Source organism: Sebastes fasciatus, chromosome 21 (assembly GCF_043250625.1).
Source record: "Sebastes fasciatus isolate fSebFas1 chromosome 21, fSebFas1.pri, whole genome shotgun sequence".
Classification (NCBI taxonomy): domain Eukaryota; kingdom Metazoa; phylum Chordata; class Actinopteri; order Perciformes; family Sebastidae; genus Sebastes; species Sebastes fasciatus.
Window position 1 is genome coordinate 8500751 of NC_133815.1, and position 12066 is coordinate 8512816.

The following is a 12066-nucleotide window of genomic DNA, read 5'->3' on the forward strand; positions in this document are numbered from 1 at the left end:
TTTCCTAAATAGTGCTTGTGTCCACCCCACATAACAAAAACCTATCCAGACGGAAAATGTCTACGGGGCTAACGTTAACTACACAACACATAAACTAATTGGACCCCAAAATGTATGCTAACGTTAGCTGTTGTGACAAGTGCATAATCAGCTACATTACCATCGTATCCCAGCTGCTGGATGATCTGAGGCCATATATCGTCTTTGTCGTACATTATTGGGTGACGACCCATTGTCACGAAGGTCCATTATTCCGAAACACCAATAGTCCGAAAAATGTCCCATCCATACTCTTTGATTGGACCTAAAGCTCATTTGTCCGACAGTTTGTTACCCCGAAAACAGACTCCCCGCTCGAACGTTCTGCAGGGGTGTGCAAGCTTTCATAAGAACCCACAAAATCAGTTTTTATAAATTTCCGTGCAAATTTTTCGGACTAAAATCTGTGCTTGGTGTGAAACGGCTTTTAACTGATAAATTAAAACTAAGCACCAGTTACATGATTTCTAAAGACTTTCATTGTGAATAATTGAATTAATTAACGTATTCTTAGAGCTGAAAAAATTTATCAATTAGTAGGTCAGCTATTTTGATAATCGATTAATCGTGTCACTAATTTTTAAGGCACAATTGACAAAATTTCAAAGATTACAGTTTCTCAAATGTGACTAATTGGTGCTTTTATTTTTAATATATGATAATGAACTGAATATTTTGTAGTTTTGGACTTTTCGGATATGATGAAAATCTGAGCAAATAGGTCCACTTTGAGTTTTATGTAGGGAAAGAACCTCTACTTTAATGGTTAACATAAAAAATGTTTAAATTGACCTTTTGTGGGCTTTCTTTAGAGAGATTTATTTTCATTATTTATCACTGAAATGTGGGAAATCCCCATGCATCCTTGGCAACGAGATCAGTTTTTGCATAAATCACAACTTGTGCCAGGAATTGGTCCAGAGTATGTAATTTATCTCTGTATGAAATAAAATAAATGAGGCTGAAATCATTTTACTCGAGCACAGTCCCATTTGCCGGACGGTATGTTATGCTCCGCTGAAGATGGTTAGCAGCTCGTTCTGCTCTCTTAGCCAGTTGTCATCAATCATCCACAGCCTGCTTTATACACCAGGAAACTGCCAGGATATTGACGACGCAAGCAAAAAATAGCGGCACCGAGCAGCCCCTGGCCTCTCTCGCTGTATTCCCCTTGATCAGCCATCATCCTATTATGGTGCTGTGTTTCCACAGAGGGACCTGAGAGGGAAGGAACAGCGAGATCAACTGGATCTCGCTGTGAGGGGGATTCACTGTAAATGAGAGCAATGCCCCTCAAGGGACTGCTGCTGCTGCTGCTGGCTGCAGGTAATACTTACTGGAGGGAAAGGATTAGCACATACAGTATTTTGCAGTTGTAGGGGTCCCGTCACACCCTGCATTTGTCTTAATGTTGATCTCTGTGAGGTGCAACACCAAATAGTACATGTGCATTTAAATACACGTAAGTCAGAACAGCGCCTAAAAAGGTTTCATCTGTATGGGTTTAGAGTCTAGGGGTGCAAATAACAATTATTTTCATTGCCGATTAATCTGTCAATAATTTTCTCGATTAATCAATGAGTTGTTTGGTCTATTAAGTGTCAGAAAATGGTGAAAAATGTTGATCAGTGTTTCCCAAAGTCCAAGATGATGTTCTCAAATGTCTTCTTTTGTCCACAATTCAAAGATATTCAGTTTACTGTCACAGAGGAGTAAAGAAACCAGAAAATATTCACATTTAAGAAGCTGGAATCAGAGAATTTTTTACTTTTTTTTCTTGAGAAATAACTCAAACAGATTAATCGATTATCAAAATAGTTGGGGATTATTTTAATAGTTGACCACTAATCGATTAATCGTTGCAGCTCTACTAGAGTCATCAATATTTCGTGCCAGAAGTTGATAATTTGATGGCACTACTTTGGTCCAGACTGAAATATGTCAACAACGGTTTAATGGATTCCCATGAAACTTGGTGCAGATACCGATGTTCCCCACAGGATGAATCCTGCTGACTTTGGTGATCCCCTGACTTTTCCTCTTGTGCCACCAGCAGGTTGACCTTTTTAGTTTTTACTGAAATATTGCAACAACTGTCAGATGGATTACAATGATTTTAGTAGATATCCATGGTGCCCAGAAGATGAATCTTAAAGTTGTTTTTAATCATCTGACTTTTCATTTAGCACATTCATCTGGTCAAAATGTTTTAATTTGTCCAATGCTTTGGTTTATGACTAAATATTGTACCTGCAAAAGTAAGGATAGTCCCATCAACATTTGTTTTGTGCTAACTAGCAACTTTTAGGATGCTAAGCCCCCCAAACTAACATGGTGAACATAGTAAACATTATACCTGCTTATAATGAGCATGTCAGCATGGTCATTGTGAGCATGTTAGCATAATACTAATACGTGTTCATTTCTGCCTTATTTTTGATAAGTCTTTTTTAAGAATTACTGTAATTGATATAACTTTTTTTCTTCCTTTACCATTGCATTTTACTATTTTGAGTTTAAGTTTTACAATAATAATAGGCCTGTGTGCACCAAAAGTTTATAAATATACAAACATATTCAAAAGGCCCTCACCATGTGGTTGGTTTCTAGCTAGCAACGGTGTGCTCTTAGATCACGTGACTGACAGCCAGTGAGTCCATCACCTCGATGGGATGATGCACTTATCTAATGCACTGGCACATGGGATGCTGGGTAAACACTTTTTTCATAGGCCTGTCAGTGTCACCTTGGCGTCCATGCGGCCAATCCCTCTTTTGCCACGCCAGAGGGATCATTACTCCTCCCCCCTCCTCTATCTCTCTCCTCATTTCTCTCTCACACTCACTTTTTCTTTCACAGATGTACACACAGTCTGTTTCTTTTTTCTCTCTATTGCTCACTTGGTATTAATTCCACTGTGTTAAATATTAGTAACCATTCCTTGTTGCAGTCACACATCTCGCGCTCTTGGCTGTCATGTCTGCTCTCATTGTCTCCGTGTGACAAAGAAGATGCCGTTGGTGGACCGATGATTTAATTGACTTTGTGTTGCACTGAGTGAAGTGGCAGTGACGGACAGATGGCTGGGAAAAGAGGCTCTGGTTCCAGCCAAGAATGAGTCATGCCGAGCCCGAAACCGCTAGCACACTCGCTCAGCCCATTGTCAGCCCGCTGCAGTCGGCTACAGTCCGTCAGCCAATACTGAACATGACTTGGCACGAGCAGCAATCTTCATTCTTCAATCATGATGCATAATGTGAGCTATACTGTGCCGTCTGACCACCCTGCCCCATTAGATTCACTGCTGCCGCTCGTCTGCATTTTGGTTGTTTTGATCATAACCCATTAACCCCTTGAACCCTAGTCTATTTTTACTTTGTTTTTATTTCCTTTTATATTACAGGATTATGGTCTGGTGCCACTACATGTCTCAGCTAAGCGGGATATATTATTTTCTAGAATAATTGGTATGTGTTTGGTACTTTTTATGAGTCTAAAGCGTCACTAGCAGCTCTGTGAAGCTATACTTATGCACAGCATTGCTTTAAAGGTCCAGTGTGTAGGATCTGGTGGTATCTAGCGGTGAGGTGAGGAGATTGCAGCCAACTGAAGCCTTTCCTGTGTGGCAAGCTTGTTGGAGAGCTACGGTGGCCAATACGAAAACGTGATTGGCCCTCTCAAAAGCCATTTGGAGCAGAGCCAGTGCGTAGAGTGAGTGGTGAAGCAAGAGAGAGAGCGCGGTGGCGGCGGCGGGAGTGAGTAACGTTATCGACTCCGGCCCAAGCAGGAAAGTTAACAGAGTTTGGTTTATCCGTTCTGTGCTACTGTAGAAACATGGTGGTGCAACATGGCGAACTCCATGGGGAGGGGACCCGCTCCCTATGTAGATATAAACAGCTTCTAACGTAACAAAAACACAATGATTCTTATTATCAGGTGATTATACACTAAAGAAAACATTTCTGCCAATAGATCCCCTTAATGTTTCACACTGGTCCTTTATAGTCCCCATGAAATGAAAAATACATTTTCCCAGTTTTAATTCTGCGTCCCTGTGGGTAATTGTTTATTTACCTCATTATATGTCAAATATATGTAAAAAAGGTATTTTTACATAAAAAAATCCAATCAAAATCCCTGTCTTTTCTCTTCCTGTAAACGGCTTCAAATGTTCGATGGCTCATCCTCGGGGGCGTTTACAAAATTCCATCCAGTCAAATGAGACTTTGGGCGACTAGTTAGCCAATCGTATGTGGATTGAATCAATATACAAAGTGCCTAACAGAGTAATATAGAGAGAGACAGGAAGAGATGTGTTTTTGGCTATCAGTGGGCAAAAACGCTGTTTTCAATGTGGGAAACTTTACCTATTTTCAACCGATTCATTGCAGCGCGGCAGTACATGCATGACATGTCGTCCACTAGATGACCTGGCTTGGTCTAGCGCGTTAGCATGATAATATTTGCTCAATCTGTGAACCCATCAGCTATCTATCTAACGACGATTTAGCCTCTGCAGGCAGTGGCCAATATTCTTGGGGTTCCAGTGTAGCCAGCGGATATCTGGATATCCGGATAAATGGTAACGGATTTCCGGGCATGTCCTGTTGCCTATAGATTCTGTATTCTATTCTATATGCAGAATCTGTTTATAGAGATTAATATTTGCTTACTTGACTCCTTATCAGCAGATGTTCAAACTTCTGTCACTGGAAAAAGATGATTGTAGACATCTGTGCATTTCAGTATGACGTAGTTATGATACTGACAAGAACGGGAGTGATTTTTGACGTAAAATGCATCAGTCACTATATAGTCACAAATGCAAGAGATTAGTGTCCAGAAAAAGCAAGAGATGCACATAACCTTCCTCACCTTCTTGAGCAAACTATAGAAGCAAGAAAGCCATTTGTAATCCCGAGAGAGAGACGGGAGATGAGAGCAGCAGAGTAAGGGGTCAGTATGGGATTGGATGAAATGGAAAAAGGTGAAAAGATGTGGGAATGGGAGAAATAACTGCAAGGAGAGTGGACATCATTGTGGACATGCATGAATATAAAATTAGTAACGGTAAACAAGCTGTAAGTGAGTGTGCAGTGTGGCCCGAGTGGAAGGAAAGAAGCAGCAGTCTCACTGTAGGTAAGAATTGATGTAAAAAAGGAGTCTTCACAAGGACTTCTTGACCACAAGAGCACTCTATAGCTCACATGTACAGTCTTTATTTTCTGCATGACTACAGCTCTCCATTTTTATAGTGGATGCAGGTAGAAAATAACTCCTATAGCGGCTAAAATGAAAATGGAAGCTTTCACATCATGAAGACATTCCTCTGTGTAACGGCTTCATCCACTATAAGTGATTCTGTCAGACGCAGGAGGCAGCAGTGACTGACTCACAGCCTCCTGTTTGACTGTGGTAATAACCACAGCGATTTGTAAAGGTCTAATGTAATGATCGCCGTGCCACTGCTGCATGTAGAGGTCATTGGTGGTCTTACAGCAAGGACCTCTGTCCAAATGAATCAATGAGAGCAGACCACTGAGACCACAGGACCATTGCCCTTTCAATCCACCCTCCCTCAGCCCCCTTCCTCTGACCAATGTATGGTATGTTTGTCTGTTCTGCCAATGTCATCAGTGCAGATTTGCAGCCCATTTTCCTCAGGAAGTAGGATTGATATTGCACAATTCTGCAGGACACGTTTAGGTCTAATGCCAACTTTCAGCTCCAATGCAAGAAGTAGTGGATGGGACTGTAACGCTGCAACATTTAATGCAGCAGGTATAATGTTTATCATGGTCACCATTTAGTTTAGCCTGTTTTAGCATAATATTAAACTAATTAGCACAAATCAAAAAAGTGCTTTTGCATGTATTTAGTTACAAACCAAAGTGGACAAATTTTAAAATTCACCCTGTGGAGAACTGTATCAAATTTCATGGCAGTACATCCAATGGTTGTTGTGATATTTCGCTCAAAATCATAAATGTCAACCTCATGGTGGCACTAGAGGAAAAGTCAAAGGATACATCATCTGGGAATGTGCAAATTTTGTGCCAATTCATTTAGTAGATGTTGAGATATTTCACAGAATAAGTGAAAACTTTGACCTGCTGAGGGCCCCACAGGAAACGTAGTGGAATCACCAAAGTCGTTTGGATAATTGTCGAGACATATCATTAAAAAATTAAAAAAATGTCTGCAAGTCAGTAGGATTCATCCGTACAAAGATTCATCTTAATCCGTCTGATAGTTGTTGACATATTTCAGTCTGGACCAAAGTGGTGGTCTGACAGAAATAGCCATCCCAAGAGCCATGCTGCTTGTGCTGCTAAAAAACACTGCCATCAAATGTAGGGTTGTAACGATATACCAATAAACAAGTATTAAAAATGAACGGTTATCATACTGTGTACATTTGCTTATCTACGGTATTGAAAAAAACTGACATAATTGAGTGTGTGTGTGAGATAATGATAAAGGCAGGAGCAGCAAGGCTGTGCTGTCGCACACCTACAGTAGATGTTAATTGTTAGTAATCATATGACATTTTTTAAAAGCTCACTGCTGGTGTTATTTTTCATTTTTAGTAGTTAATTGCATGCTATAGTGCTATAATGTAAACTAACATGCTTTAGTAATAAATTAAAGTTACATGCTTACATTCAGGTTTATAATTCAGTTTATTATAATTCTGTTCTCATTCCTTTAAGGGTCATTGTAACTTATAATAATACTACTACTTATTATTAAAAAAAAAGTAATAGACTAATACCATATACCGTGAAAGCGTGATGTTTTCTGAGATGGTTATCATACCGTGAAAATCTCATACCATTACAACCCTAATCAAATGTAATGCAGTGTGGTGGTGAACTGTCTGATATGTGGTATCAACACACATTTGGCAAATATGATGAGATTTGCCGCTTTTTCCGGATCATAGTACAGCGGCAAAGTTAACAGGAAGAGCGTAGATCGGAAGATTTACAAAGTTTTCAAGAGTCAACTGCAGATTTGTCGTTGAGCAAGACACCAAATCCCTGCTACTTTGAATGGAGCTGTGCTTCTTAGTCTGCTGGTTGAGCCCACATAAAGAACACCTCTCCTCACGGATCTAAGACGTATCATACCGCTGTTAGATTATTATTAGTGGCCTGTGTGTGGGTGACACAGTGCTGTCAGTATCAGTGTGGCAGCGGGTCTGGAGGTCAGTCATGTCAGGCAGCCGGAGGCTCATTCTGTCGCTGTGAGTCTTCGTCAGTGTTGCTATCGGAGTGTAGCCTTCACAGCTCCACCACTCTCATCTTCAGGCTCCACGTTCAGAGCATCTGTGCCCCGCCCTGAGACCTCTGGAGGCTAATGTCAACCCTCCTTATTGAAACATATGTGACCATTGCACTATTTCTTGAAAATCAGGCAAAGCTACGGATTGGTGTACTTTCCTAAACTGTAGCTGAGGTGACCAGAGAGGTTTGATGTTCACAAGACAAGAATCCATTTTTTCTTGTCAACCATTCCCATCATATGTGGTCGAAACATAATCTACCTCAGGTAATCGCCTTCCTCGTTAGGCTAATTGATCTTAATGAGCTAAAATCACATTATCTTCCTCCAGCTTTTCCTTTCATGTAAGACGTGTCATTTTTAAGTGCACGTGTCTTGTTGAAAAGACCCTGAGCAGATGGAGGCGTGTCATTGATTGGTTATGATAAGCACCACTGATTAGCATGTCATCCTTTGATCTACAGTTAGTGCTCCTCAGGGAGCGACTGCTGGTCATAAACAAGAGAGCCTATTTCAACCGCTGGTCCCACGGGCCGACCCCTGACTCCTCTGACCTCACACAACCTCGTGACGGGTCACACCGAGGAGCGCCGTGCGTCAGCGGTGCAGCAGTGCAAATAAAAGGGACATTTTGAATAATCCTTCTGCAGGGTTTATCTTTGGCTGTTCCTTTTCATGAGAATGGGAAGTTTTTAATTAACGCCGTAATTATTCTCATTTGTCCTGTGTGGCTTTGCGATGCCCCGCTCACGTGTAATGAATCACCGCTGATCTGACAGGCGAGGATTTAGAGCAGCTTTCACCTCAGAAAATCCCTAACGCTGAGACCAGAGTGAAGAGGAGATGATGTAAAAAAAAATATACAGTATATTTCACTCTTTCTTTGTCTCACACACACGTTTAATGCTCACTATTAGGGCTATAACGAACTATTATTTTAACTATCAATTAATCTGCTGATAATTTCTTGACTAATTGATGGTTTTGTCTTAAAAAATGTCAGAAAATAGTGAAAAATGCGTAATTTCCCAGAGTCCAAAGTGGCATATTGTCTGACCGAAACCCCCAAATATTCTGTTTACTATTGTGTATGAAATGCAGCAAATTCTTTCATTATTGAAGCTAAAACCAGAGATTCTTTTGCATTTTTGCTTGAAAAATGACTATTCATCAATTTTCAGATTTGTCGGAAATTTATTTTCTGTCGATCAACTTATTGATTACCTTAATCATTGCAGCTCTAATTTTCATTATTGATTAATCTGCTGATTATTTCCTTGATTTATTTTCTATAAAATGTCAGACAATTGTGAAAAATGTCTCATCACAATTTCCCAGAGCCAAAGGTAATATATTTAAATTGCTCATTTCTTCACACCAACAGTTCAAAAGTCAAAGATATTCAATTCACAATGATATGAAACAGAAATAAATCTGAAAATACCCACATTTAAGAAGCTGGCACCAGCTAATGTTTTGTATTTTTGCTTAAAAACTTACTGAAACAATTCAATTATTCAGCTCTACTCAAACTAGTCAATTGATTGATTGAAAAAAAAAATTACAGATAGAAATTTATTCAGGTGATGCTCATTGAGCAAACACTGCTGTTAAATCCAAAATGTGAGAAAGAGTGAAGTTCATTGTAGATATAGCAGGAGAGCGTTGCGTTTAGTGTCTAATTGAGCAGCATTGTTTGGCATTTACACGCCAGTCACCATTCAGAATATGAAATGAAACATCCAGTCCATGTTCTAGATAATGTTGTTAAATAAATCTGTCTTGTTGCTTTAGTCTCCCCAGTGTTGTTACTGGCTGATAAAATATTAAACGCAGGGGTAGGGGGTGGGCGTGAATTATTTTTGGCTTCCAAAGGAGGGCATGAAAGGAAACGTCTGAGAACCAGTGCATGAATCGATAAGATGATGCATGATGAAAGTGAGCAAGTAAACAAGCTCACCTCTGAGAAGATGGCAATGTGACACCTATTTTTTTTTACTATAAACAGCTCATGAACGTAGTGTGCTTACAACTCAAAAGAACAAAACAGCATGCGACACATAAACAGTATCCATATAGCACATCCCATCACTGCAGAGACACAACGAGCAGATGGACTGACTGTGAGGGGTAACCGAGGAAAAAAACGAGGGGAGTGACAGAGTAGAAGGAGGAGGAGGAGGAGGGTGAAGACAGAGATAGAGAGGCAGAATCACTGAAGGAGTGTGCAGGACATGCACTGAGAGGCTGAGAAACAGAGAGTGAGAAAGAGGGAGCTCGCAGCACCTGAGAGGCAGCGGGCTTCATTTGCATCCAGAGGAGAGTCGGTCACAGGCAGCCACACCAGGACTCATGTAACTGCTGTTATCCATCGCTTGTGGAGCAGCACGGGGACGCTACAGCGGAGGAGGAGGAGGTGGCTGGAGCTTGAACGAGACGCTGAGAAGCATCGCTGCCACCACCTGACTCATACTGGGAGTCAGCCTCAGCACCTGCAGCGGCAGTCTGAGCACTCAAGGAGACCGGGGCAGACGGGGAGAGAGCTGCTGAGATTATGCGCGGGGCAGAGAGCTCCTGTGGATTCCCCATCTTCGGCAGCGGCAGCAGCAGCAGGAGGAGGAGGAGGAGCAGGAGCTGTGGCTCTACAGATAGCAGCAGGGCTAGCTGGAGCTGCAGCAAAACAAGGAGCCCCAACTCCAAAGCTTTTTATTTACCCAGAGACGAAGGTAGCATTCACAGCCGAGGTGTAACAGGAACCAGCTGTCCATGTTGCCACAGTGTTGAATGTACCTGTAGCCAGAGCAGCGACAGCCGCTGCAGCGCTGGTGCAAAAGTGACCACAGTAGTGCAGTTAGGTATAGTTGTAGCAGTAGCAAGGGGGGGCAGTGGCTCAGGACACTGAATGACCAGTGTGGCTGATGAAGGCCACCTGGATCCGCTTGCTGAAACGAGCCAAGGGAGGTCGCGTCAAGAGCTCCGATGCCTGTGTAAGCAGATTTTGAGTGTGTTTACATCGTGTATTTCTGTGTGTCTCTACTTCATCCATCAGTCCACAGTGTCGGGGTCAGTGTGGCACGGTTGTGTATTGCCTGGTAATGATGAGAAGCTGGATGTTGTTATCAGTTATGGCTGTCAGATTCTGGGCAGAGCTCCATATCACCTCCCTCTGACCCACTGGGACGGCGTTCTCCATCACGCCCCATCGTTAGCCGTGACCTGATGGAATAATCATACACCAGGTATTTTCACCTGCACTTTCCAAGGCCAAATGTAGCTCGTAAAAGAGAGTCTATACGATATAAGATTGTGCATTAAGATGCCAATTTGAGCACATTTATATCTTATCCGAATGTGGAAGTGCTGCAACTCGAGCTTGAGCAGCGTTTGACACGTAGTTTAGACGCTTGTTGATTTTTGAAAGCCCCTGGGAGATTAAAATGATCATGGATGGATGTGATGACAGCAAAAGCAGCCCTTGGATATTTAATGAGCGTGCTTTCAAATGAGTTATTCATATCAGGTACAAAGTGGGGAGGATGAGAGGGAATTCACAAGCGCAGGGTTTCATTGTAAGTTGGAGGACATAAATATGAATAACCTTGTATTATGTAGGGTAACAACACTTGCATTGTCTGTGTAAACAAGCCAGGTAACGTAAGTGGAGAGGACATCCTCCTTTGTATGTATGTGATGGCTGGGTAATTCTAATCAGGCACAGAGTGAGGGAGGCTATTTTTAACTCAGACAGCAGAGTGTAATGGTGCAGTGAGATGAATGAAAGACCTTGTGTGGGTGGCGTAGTAGCGTGCAGGTAAGGATAAGGCTCACACTGCCTTCACTTAGTTAAAAATTCCCTCTTTTAATCTTAAGACTCTCATTTATAATTAACTGAAACTGATATGTGCAGCTGGGAAATTATTCTGCAAAGGAAATGTATTGTATTCATTCAATCATCCACAAATGAAATTATAAAAGTTTTCCTCACATTTTAATGTTTTTCATCAGTATTTTATTTAGCTGTAGCTGTCAGCGCTGTCCTACAATGCAAAAATGCAATAACTACATTATATTACGCTAGTCAAAATGTAGTCAAGACCAGAATCTGACTTGCTGATATTTGTTTTAAGTTATTTTTTAATTTATGTGTATACAAATGATATTAATTTATTATGTATACACATTTTGTAGCCATAGACATGTATAATTTCAAAGAAAACAGCTAAAGACTAGAGCTGCAGAAATTAATCGATTAGTTGTCAAATATTAAAACGATTAATCGCTTATCAAAATAGTTGTCGATTCATTTGAGTAATTTTTTGCGAAAAAAAAATCTAAATTCTCTGATTCTAGCTTCTTTAATGTGAATATGTTCTGGTTTCTTTACTCCTCTATGACAGTAAACTGAATTTCTTTGAGTTGTAGACAAAACGAGACATTTGAGGACGTCATCACGGTCTTTGGGAAACACTGACATTTTCACCATTTTCTGACATTTTATAGACCAAACAACTAATCCATTATTTGAGAAAATAATAAACAGATTAATCGACAATGAAAAAAATCGTTAGTTGCGACCAAAGCAAGAGAGACACATTCAGCTTTACTAGCGAAAGCTAGCTGTGGCTAAAGCTAAATTGACTTACTTTTTTTTACCCCTTGGCTGTTTCCTGAAATTTAAATGTACCAATTTTAATGAACTAGCACCTTGGTGTTGTGCTTGTCTTCCCACATAAATAAAGT

At 40.9% G+C, this 12066-nt stretch overlaps 1 protein-coding gene across 6 annotated transcripts in view; it reads left to right on the forward strand.

Moving 5' to 3' along the window:
- The window catches only part of cacnb2a (calcium channel, voltage-dependent, beta 2a), a 69787-nt gene that overhangs the window by 36316 nt on the left and 21405 nt on the right, over window positions 1-12066 (forward strand). Inside the window, exon 1 of one of the 6 annotated variants that reach the window (XM_074622391.1) lies at window positions 9508-10313. The exons of 4 other annotated variants lie outside the window; for them this stretch is intronic. In XM_074622391.1, the coding sequence (XP_074478492.1) occupies window positions 10245-10313 (69 nt within the window). In that variant the 5' untranslated portion in view covers window positions 9508-10244. Of the gene's footprint in view, window positions 1-9507; window positions 10314-12066 lie in introns of those variants that run through there. One more of the 6 variants, XM_074622395.1, reaches the window with a different exon arrangement.